Source organism: Gossypium hirsutum, chromosome A06 (genome assembly GCF_007990345.1).
Source record: "Gossypium hirsutum isolate 1008001.06 chromosome A06, Gossypium_hirsutum_v2.1, whole genome shotgun sequence".
In the NCBI taxonomy this organism is placed as follows: Eukaryota; Viridiplantae; Streptophyta; class Magnoliopsida; order Malvales; family Malvaceae; genus Gossypium; species Gossypium hirsutum.
This window is the reverse complement of record NC_053429.1, coordinates 9,047,653-9,059,212: the sequence shown is the minus strand read 5'-3', so window position 1 is coordinate 9,059,212 and position 11,560 is coordinate 9,047,653. Positions and strand designations below refer to the sequence as shown.

General features: G+C 29.9%; 1 protein-coding gene across 1 annotated transcript; it reads left to right on the top strand.

The window, feature by feature from the left end:
* Window positions 1-6,966: 6,966 nt before the first annotated feature.
* On the top strand, window positions 6,967-7,653 carry LOC107963247 (uncharacterized). The gene has a single exon (XM_016899812.1). It carries the CDS (start codon window positions 6,967-6,969, stop codon window positions 7,651-7,653), a length of 687 nt encoding a protein of 228 aa, XP_016755301.1.
* The last annotated feature ends 3,907 nt before the right edge of the window (window positions 7,654-11,560 follow it).

The following is an 11,560-nucleotide window of genomic DNA, read 5'->3' as shown; positions in this document are numbered from 1 at the left end:
TGTTTTAATCTCATTATTAATGCTTTTTTACATGATTAGTTAATGCAAAATGGTGAATTTTATCTATTAATCCTTTAAATTTATGTTTCTATACTTCAAAGATCATTTGGGAGTAAAACGAGCGAAAATCGGACAATTTGAGCATATTTCAGGAGCTATACAGGCTGGGCCTTCCCACACGGGCTGGATACACGGTCATGTGAACCACACAGACTGTCACATAGCCATGTGCTAAACCATGTAGACTTCGTGATTTGCACTCCAAATAAGTGGAAAACGCAATTTTTAGGTTTTCAGGGTATTTTAAGACCTATTTATACCAAATATAAGAAGAGAAGAGAGTGTCGTCAAAGAATATTTTGAAGAAAACAACTCGAAAAACGCCATTGAAGTCGACTCTAAAGAAGATTTCTATCAAGATTGAAGATCTCCTTTAAATTTCTTTGAAGTTTATTACGAGCTTTTCTATTTCTTGTGGTTATACTGACTTTGAGATTTTTTTATTAGTGATTATTAACTAATTTTCTAAATACCTAGGGGAAATGAACCCTATGATGAAATTTGTCTTTTGATTTCTTTTTTACACAATAAATACTTGAATCTTGTTGTCAATTATACGTGTTTAATTCTTGATTTAATATTTTCGGATTATTAATTCATGTTTAATGTGCTTAATTCAGAGGATGAATAGATCATGCTTAATAGTAGATCTAGCATAATTGAGTGGAGTTGCATGCAATCCTAGAAATAATACGACATAAACCTACTGGATTAGAGTCAAATCTAATAGGGAAATCCATAGATCAAGTTAATGCGATAATAGGAGTTTTAATTATAAAAAAAATTCAATTAATCAACATAGAATCAGTTGCTCTTAGTCTTGAAGAGAGATATTAGCATAATTTAGGGATTTATACTCATCAATATATTAAGTGAATAAATTGTTTAATTCATATTGATAATGACAGATGCAGACTAGTTGGATTCTTTCTTGGATATTATTTCGCTTCTTGGTTATTATTCGATTATTTTCCTGATTTGTTATTTGTCGAGTTCTTAGTTAATTAATTAATTAATTTTAGTTTAATTAAATCACTTCAAATTGTCGGTTAAATAATAGAAAGACGGTAATTGCTAGTACTTTTAATCCTCGTGGGAACGGTATCTTTGCTCACCGTAGCTATACTATTTATCGATAGGTGCACTTTCCTTTTTCGTATTTTTAGTTGATTTCGTGGACATCAGTAAGTGATATGGCTTAGGATGATTTTGACAAAGTAACGATAAATTATCCACTAAAAGTACTCACCGCGTTGGCACAACTACCACTATCAACAATAAGAGAACACAACTTTCCTTGAATTAAGCATCTCAAATTAAAGATGTTAGTTCTTTGCACCTTGTCAAAATCGTCCCTTACTTGAATGCTAAGGGATTGCTGCACTACAAGATAATGGGACTCAAGCAAATCATCGCCATTAGTAGGAGGTTCCAAAACCTCTTACATACTATGTTTACGTACCATTATTGGAGGTCGAAATAAAAAAAAACTCAAAAAATTAAACCTCGTCGTTATACACTCGCAATAAAAAAAACAACTCTAAGCGATAAAGAAAAGAAATTAACATTTTCTTCCTTGTAACTTTTAAAGAGTAATCAAACTCAATAATATGTGAAAAGATGTAGGATCACTCTCTAACAAAGTTGACATAAGGCTCTAAGAAGCCAAAGAAAAACTCGACTCCAAAGAAGTAAGTTAAGCGAAGAAAGGAGAGGCAATTGTTTTTGTACTTATTAACACAAGAAGTAAAATTGTGTTAGAATACGTAATAGAATAAGAAAAGCTAAAAACAAAAGAAAATTTAATGCTAGAATCAAAGAAAATAAACTACCTAACTGAAAACCCGAAACAAGGGAAAACAACTTGAGGTGTTCTCGATTTTCATAAATCACAAAATTTTAACCGAAGTATCCTCAAATAGTGTAGATCTGATCTAGAGAATTTTGGCACAAAATTCAACCCAATTTTTTTGTTTCATATTTTTCTGTTCTTGCACTTTTTTAATCATTTTTTTGTTAGAAATATTTTTCTATATTCTAAGAGAGTGCCAAGAACAAGTTTGTAAAATTTCAGATCATTTGAAAAATATTTACCCATTGAAAAATATTTTTTTCCAAAAAACTTTTTGGGTAAAAAGAAAAAAAAAAGAGTTATTTTGAGGTTGTATGTTGGAAATCAATTTATAAGAACACAAAGAAAACCTAAAACACACAAATATAATACCAAATGATAAGGAAGGAGTGGAAAAAGGATCATATTCAAGTTGTTCGACTCGAAAAATAAATATTTGGATATGACCTGAAATGAGAAATAAACAAATTTAGAAATTAAAGAAAATGAACACACTAAAATAAGAAATCAAGAATTAAGATAAATATTCAAAATAATAAATAAATAAATAAAAGAAATTTAAAAGTGGAAGATGGATCAAATAAACCGATTGATATAATGGATAGAAAGATAAGTTTGCCGATTGATATAATGGATAGAAAGATAAGTTTCCAATTGAATCCTTTGAGATATAAATATCAACAAACTCAATTAATAGCTCTCATCAACCCTTCAAGAAATAATTCTTGACAAATTGAATGGTGAATAATGAAATTCCCATGATTCCTTGAAGAAAATCGAAAATAAAACTACTTCTGGAAATCATAAGAAAAAAATCTTGCACAAAGAAACAAACTCCTAGAGTTAAAAACTTTATTAATGAAAATAATTGTCTACTTAATGAACAATGAAGAAGCCTTTATATAGGTTAGCTAAGTACATCCAAATAAAACTCTAAAGTATATTGAAACAAAAACTCCTAAATAACTTAAAATATTTAAACAATATCCAAATTTTGGAATAAATAAAATAATAATATAATAAAACCTAATAAATACAATATTGGACTCATATATAATAAAAATTAAGCTTAAATATAGAACCCAATATGCTTTAAACTCTAATTAAAAGCTCGGAACTCATAATTGCTGTCATAATCTCATCTAGAAATTCTTTTCGCACAGTCGTCTAGAAATTCTTTTCGCACAATCTTCAATAAAACAGTCATAACTTAAGTTCCCAAACTCGAAATTGAGCGATTCAAAGTGGGTTTTGAAGCTAAAAAATAGATCGAATGTTATGCAGACATCTAAGCCCATAAATGCGTGGATCCCATCCAAAAATTCATCGCAAGTTAACTAATCTTTTTCATTTTGAAAATTGGTAGCTTGGTTGAATTGACTTTAATAAATTTCACTCATTTTGTGTATGTATTATTACTCGTTTCCTCGAAAAGATTCATCATCTCATATTGTCTTTGATCGAATCTTGATTTGATTTTCTTGGCCTTCGACATTATTGTTGGGCCTTGAGATAGTATGAACTCATCACATCTATGAATCTAGAATTAGGCCTTGAGACTCGCATCAGTATTGTTAAATTTCACCATAAATATTAAAAACTTTAGTTGTGCTACAACCTTCTAGCTAACTACCAAGACACATTACCTAATTATAATTATGTTGTAATAGTTGTCAAATTATTGAGATTTTAAGTCGTACATCTTTCTCAAGAAGTAACTATAATGCAGTATTCTCTTATCGCTCAAGTTCGTGGAAACATGAGTTTGGATGTGTCCTGCTCCCTCGCCCGCTCAATTGATTGTTCCTTCCGTCTTTCTCTACTGCTCATTTGTCAATAGCTCCACTGTTGTCTTCTCTCCATTAGTCACTTGCTACCTGTTGCTTCTCTTAGCATGGGTTAAGTTTCAACTTTCATTATCATTTAAAATTTTGTGTTTATTATTTTTCTTAATAATAAAATGAACTTTTTTTTTATTTTGAGATTTATTCTTTCAATTGATTAGTTAAGAATTAATCTAACATTACATTGAATATTATTGATTTTCATTAGGTATAAATTTAATTTAGATTTAGTTTTAGAATTTGTCAGTTCTATTCTAATAATAATTTCTTTGGTAAATTTTTTTAAAAATGAAAAAAGAACTCAAGGTTAAACTTTAAAAATCTCTTGAGAGCTTGCTTACACTCGTGAAGATCTCACCTTTAGTGTCATAGGGCTTGAACTTTTATCTCACAATCTATGCAGCATTAGATAATTTATTGGGTTCAAATTTATCGAGGTCAACCTAACTCTCGCAAAGTAAGAATTTTTACTAAAAATTCTCTAAAACACCGAAACAAGCGGAAGCAAACTCGAAACGAAAGAGTAATGAAAAGTAGAAAAGCCAAAGGAAAGCAAAAACGTGTCAAGTGTGTGAGTAAGTGCTCTCAATATTCTTTAACTCAAGAATGGAATTGTTACAAATAAAGGGGAGGGCTCTATTTATAGTTGAGCTCCCCCAAATGCAACAGTATAGATTGAATTACATTAATAGCTTATATTAGTTCTCATCTATAATAAGAGAGTCTAAGGGATTTAACTTCTATACATGTTTATCCTTTAGGATTTACAATAATTCCCTTAATAAAATAAAATATTACAATTTAATCAGTATACAAGTAGATAAACTTTTAGTCTGTTTCAAGCAATAGATTAATCCTATCGGGTCGAATAACCTCCAATAAACAAGAGGGAACATTAGAGTGTGCCTTGGTCGTGGATTTCTTTGCGCAACCTGTGACACTAGGATGTGGATAAGTCATTCACGAAATATTTTCATAACCGATTAGTTGAAATAGTGAATTGTCTTGAAAATCATATAAATATTTAAAACCTTCAAAATAGAAAGAATACATATTTAAACTTAGGTCGTTCATATGGTTACAATAACAAAAATACAAAATGAACCAAAATTTAGTTTGTAATAATTTTTTTAATTTAATAAAATAATAAATAAAATAAAATATTTTTAATTAGTGCTTTATCTGTAAACGTGAGCTCAAATCCATTGTGATTTCCAGTCAATGAAAAAATGATTTCAACCAAAAATATGGTAAAATCACTGAATTATAACACCTCCCTGACTTTTTCACTTTCACCCAAATCCATTCTAAATTAATGTTTCTAGCACATATAGAGAGAAACATATATGATTTAACTCTTGACAATTGGCTAAGCATTTTCTGTAGATTATTAGAATTAAAAACATACTTCAGTGTCACCATTTTTGTTGGTGCTCCATTATACATATACTTAATCAATGGTGTTTAGTGGTTCATATACACCATCTAACTTGAGGTTAAATGGTGCAATAAAACCCCATAACTTTCAAGGCTAGGTTTCGAAGCAACAATCAATCTTAATACAATTAATGCTTTTGTTTCTCCGCAGATTTTAACATGTTCTCTGATAGCTCGGGCCATCAAAAGGAGAAAGGTTGGTTGATAGTTATGGCCGGAAGGGGGCCATGTTTAAGCAGCCATTCCCTACCATTTTATGTAAAGAAAGGGGCAGAAGTCAGCCCACGTTAAACCCTTTAGCCAATCCCATAAGCTTAACTCCAAAATGTAGTAGGCAAGGCACCATTAACATGGTTAAGGCTTTATTTGGATTCCACCCAACCTGCATTGGATGAGATTTGCATGGTTAATTGTGCAATCACAACACACTGCAATGGTGGGAGATTTCCACCGCACCACAAGTCATTTTTCCTACTGCTGCTTCAAGGTGCACTGAAATTTAAAACTTCGTTTAGCAGTTGAAATTCCATTCTCACCCTTTCCTTTTCTCTCTTTTTTATGATTACTCTTTTCTTTATTTGATAATAAATAAAATAATTTCATACCTTTAATTAATTAATTAATTAAATGAATAAATAGAAAATTATAAACATGAAAATTTAGGGGAACTTTAAGAGAAAAATAAATATTTTTCTTGACATACATACATGGATTGTTAACTTATTTATTCATTTTTCGATAAAAATATTGTCTTCAAAGTTCAAACTTGCATTTTCTTATGGGAGTACAATGCGCTTTACCATTGCACTCAACACTTATTGGTCACATATTTAATAAATTTATAAACGAGTTCTTTACCACTACACCAATAATAATTATTGATAAAATTATACCATTAACTTTTAATATTGTGAAGTTTAAATTTGACACAATAAGTTATTTAAAATTATTATAAAATTAAAATATTTTATGAATATAGAAAATATGATACTTCGTTATTTAAATAAATCATAAATAATTATATCAATAATAAAAAAGAAAAGAAAAATATTATATATAACATTATTTTATTGATGAAATTATAATCTAATATATATTTTTAATAATTTCATAAATATTAGATAATCCAAAATGTTCATTGTAAATAAATTTTAATTTAATGTCCTTAATGGTCATTTTTTATTCTCATCTCATTGTTGCCATTGCGATTGAATCTTAATTATAATCTCACTTTTATAATATTCAATCTCACCATTTATAATAATTAATTTCATTATCATCATTATTTTTTAATTTCATCAAAGTTTATCTTACCGTAATCAATTTAAAGAGTGTATAATAATGAAATGGTAACGAAATGAACTATTTCCTACAAGGCTATGATCGAAGTGATACGCATTTTGTATATCATTTTGAAGATATCGCAGGGGATATGGCTAGCACGTGCACCCATGGTGCAGCCGGAAAAGGACAGAAGTTAATGATAGTGATGCCTAATGGAAATGCCTTGCAGTAGAAACACGAAGGCGCATAAGTCCGTAAACTCATATTCCAGATTTTCAATTGGTGTCCCTCTCAATTTTTCAACCACCGTCCAAATTTCAATTAGAGATGAAAGAAACGATATCCCTACACTCAACCACCACATTTACTTAATCTTTTATGACCACTTGAAGGCTTGTATTGGACCACTCACATGCAACTATATCTTATAACACACTAAAAACTTCCAATTTTGTGAGCATCCCATGGCATAAGCCAACCACCAGCGCCATGGACTGGTATTCCTGGTTATCTAAAGCCTCCCTTGACCCGTCACTTGTCTATAAGTATGGCCTTGCCTTTTCTGGGAATGAGCTCCAAAAGGAGGACTTATCATACTTCAACCATGAGTTTCTTCAGAGTATGGGTATTTCAGTTGCCAAGCATAGGCTGGAGATTCTCAAGCTTGCTAGGAAGGAAGTTAGAGAAGCCCCTAATAGCCTGTCCAAGCTCATTTTGTCAATCAACAAAACCAGAAAGTGCTTCAATAAGTATGTCAACAAGTTGGTTCACCATGAGAATAATGCGACGAAGCCACTGCCGGAGCCGGTTTCTTATAGCGATAAGTGGAGAGAAGCATTGTCAAGGAGGTGCAAGAGTGATCACAAGGAGCTGAAGATAGAGCATCCAATGGTAAGAACCAGGGAAATAGCAAAATCTGGTCCCTTGGATTATAGAGGACCAGAGAAATTGCTGGTCCCTCCTAGGAGCTTAAAATTTTCCGGGCCCCTAGATCGGAAATTGCAGGAGAAGTTGGTGTTCAGTTATAGGAGCCCAATAACATCTGGTCCAGTTGATGTTGCAATGACACATAGGAGACCAAAAGTTCATGGTGACATCAACAAGGAAAAGGCAGGTGGGGACTTAAACCATAATACATTATGGGCAACACTGTTTGAGGACATGAAACCTACATGAATTTACTGTCTATCTTTCCTAGTTTTGGTGTTGGAAAGGTGAGAAATGGTCATACAGAAAAAAAAAATCCTATCTAATCACTGGGACAGTAAGCCTTATTTGTCTGGTAAAAGTTCCTATTAATATGTCCACGTGAGGAAGCTAATATAAGGTTAGGATGCCTCAATAATTTGCATATTCTAGTAGTGTTGGGCAGTTTTCCTACCATCATATGCATGTCAAATCTTTTTGAGTCCATATAATTTAAATTTTCAAGTATTATCTATACTTTTTAAGATTTATGGTTTAATATTTCAAATAGGCAACTTTCAGTCTCTATTGGGTTGTAATGAAAAAAAAAATGAGGAAAAAGAATCAATAGACTGTGTGCTGCGAGCTTACCATGTACTTTTTGCCTTGTTGGGTGTATGCATATTTGTGTCGAATGAATAAGACAAAGTCGAAGAGAAAAGACAATTTATGTCTCAACTGGACATGGCTCCATAATCACCCCATATATATTGACAACATGCAAAATCATTAATTAACAATAATTAAGAACACTCAAGGACTGTAAAGTTTAGAGAGCTTGGATGTGTGTGTTGAGCTAAGAGACAGTCATCCAAACATGAACTGCACTTACTAGGGTTTGTGAACCACCTACTTAAAATAAAATACAATCTCAGTGATTTGAAAACTGGGCTCTTAGGTCGAATGATGCTTGCAAGTGCCCACAACCCCACACCACTGAAATCAGCAAGAACCAAGAAAGTGGGCCTAAAGCATAAAGGATAGAAAATTCTACTTACTATATTTAAGAAACTTAATTGCATAATAACACCCGAACTATATAAAAAAGTTTAATATAGTACGCAAACTTTTTATTAAAAAACATGTGCAATGAAAGTGCACTTTCACTATTTCACAATATTGCAGAGTACATAACAGTATTCTTGCATCAACGTCAAATACAATATGAGCTTTAGAATTTTAATTATATCATAACTACTGTCGATATATAAATAACCATCAATTTTATTTTAAAAACTTTAATTGTAACCACGTTTTATTTAACAATGAATTCAATTTAGTGTTATTGAGCTAGATTTTAAATGCAATAGAAGGCCCATTAAAGCATATATGATTGAAAATCTAACAGGCATGAGAGTACCCCTAAAAATTTACTTAAAAAAGTCTATTTCTAAGCATATTTACAAAAATGGGTCGATTACAGCATTATTTATCAAAAAGGGCCGGTTTTGGCAAAATGCGTCCACATAGGAGTATTTTAGGGAGAAATTTCCAAGAAAACACATCCCTGGAAGAGTATTTTTGCCATGTCAGCACAAAATATGGACACACTTTTTCCCGTTCTCAAATTAAATCTTCAAAAAAGGTCATTATTTTAAAAAAAATTATAAAAGTAGACCAATTTTTTAAAAATTTTACAAGAATAAGCTTTTATAAAGACCCAAAGTGGCAACACTTTTTTTTATTATTTTAATGTGGTCACCAATTAATATGGAAATAAAACTAACAAAGTAGATCTTTATATAGACTCAAAGTCTTATTTCCCTTGTTTTCTTAAGCAATATGAGATATGACACATGTGTATATATAGATTCATGAATAGGTTTGCAGCTTGTTCCTAAGCAATGTGGGATTCCTTCATCTTTTAACTAACACATAAGTCTAAAGACTACACTATATTTTATATTTTTTTACTTATAGAGTTTAATTTTTTTTTACAAAAAGTTAACATTTGATACATTACAAATAAAACTTTTAAACTCTATAAGTAAAAAATTATAAAATATAAAATGAGTATGGTAAAATATTAAAAAATAAATATTTAAAAAATTACTAATAGTTGAGTAATCATTTTGTAAGTTTTTATAATTCGATAGCCAAAAAATTATAATTAAGTGAATACTAATGTAATTTAATCTAGATATAAAATTATGAAAATTAATTATTATATTTTATGTATATTATATATTTCTATAAAAAAAAACTTATTTAACATAATTTTATACTATGTTTAAATAGATTATCTATCTAGTCAAAATACGTTTGAAATAAATTTATCAGCATTCATTAGGTGATGAAAATTAAATTAAAATTAAGATTAAAAAATAAATGAGTATAGTAAAATATTAAAAACAAATAAATATTTAAAAAAGATATATCAATTTTTTAAAATTATAAAAAAAATACTATTTGAGTACCAAATACTCACCATTTATTTATTAATCAAACATTCATAATATAATATAAAATAAACAATAATGAAAATTAAAAGTATAACTTCTAAATTTAAATAATAGAAAATTATTTTAAAAAATAGAATTGCATGGATATTAACTTCAAACATTTAAAATTGAATAGAAGATTATTGCATGTACAAGTTTCATATGTGCAATTTATTTATTTTTTTAATAGTCCTTTTGTATATGCTAACAATTCTAAAATGCAACAAGATTAAAGATCTCAAAAGATAATTTTATAATATAAGAAAATGTTAACAAAATATTAAAAAAAATTAGAAATTGTTTTGTAAAAAAGTTATAAAATATAGTGTAGTCTTTCATCTTATGTTGTTAGTTAAACGAGGAAAGAATCCTACATTGCTTAAGAACATACTGCAAACCTATTCATGAGTCTATATATACACATGTGTCATATCCCACATTGTTTAAGAAAACAAGGGAAATGAGACTTTGGGTCTATATAAAGATCTGCTTTGTTAGTTTTATTTTCATATTAATTGGTAACACCTTATAATAATAATAAAAAGGTGTTGCCACTTTGAGTCTTTATAAAGGCTTATTTTTATAAATTTTAAAAAAAAACCTACTCTATTTTTATAATTTTTTTAAAAAAATAACATTTTTTGAAAATTTAATTCGATAATGGGCAAAAGTGCATCCACATTAGTGCGTTTTTGTTGCCACATTAGCAAAGCATGTCTATGTTAGCGTGCTGACATGGCAAAAATGCTTTCCCAAAGGCGCGTTTTCTTGAAAATTTTTCCTTAAAACGCTTTTACATAGACGTGTTTTGCCAAAACCGGCCCTTTCTAGTAAATAATGCTGTAATCGGCCCATTCCCATAAATATACTTGGAAATGGGCCTTTTTAACTAAATTAGTCTAAAACAACACATGAAACAACCAACCAATTTGTTCATAGCTTTTGGGATAAGCTAAAATGGGGAGGTCGCCCAAAGCTTCCTTAAGGAAAAACAAGGGTAGCAGTGCAAGCTTTGAAATTTCCTTTGAGCCAAGCTTCCCGTGATGTTTAGCAGTTCAAACTTTTTGCAAATGCCCTTAATTTCCTTTGATTCTTACATGGTTTGGTCAAGAAGAGTCGTTGCCACTTGTATCCTTTCTTTTGGCTATCAAGTCGACATCAATTTAAGAAGAAGATTTTTGGGATTGCTAGTGCTTTCCATTTTTGCAATAGGAATGAAGGCATGAAGGGGGTTTACGTTTCAAGGTGGTTTCTCTGTTCTAATGATTGAACACCAACGTATTTCGCCCTTGCTTTCTGTTTATCAACAATGATGCCTTGATTCAAGCGGATAATACTCTCTTCTTAAAATGGGATTTCAAGCCTTGATTATATTTGGGTTTTTACAGTTTGGTGGGATCGGAACTAAACCAACCCATTCATTCGATTCAAATCGGTATAAAGAAAGGTAAGTAGACATTTTATAATTAATTCACAATATTAAATAATATATTTGAATGAGTATTTGCATTTTTCTTATAGTTATACGCGTTTAGTCCTATTTTTCATTAAAATTTTATAAAAATAAAAAATAAAATTCTTTAGCAATTTTAAGAAAATGTTTAAGAGTGTAAAAAGCCTTCAATTTTTTTTTAAAAATAGCAATTAAGCTCTTATATTTTTTCTTTGCATCCAAT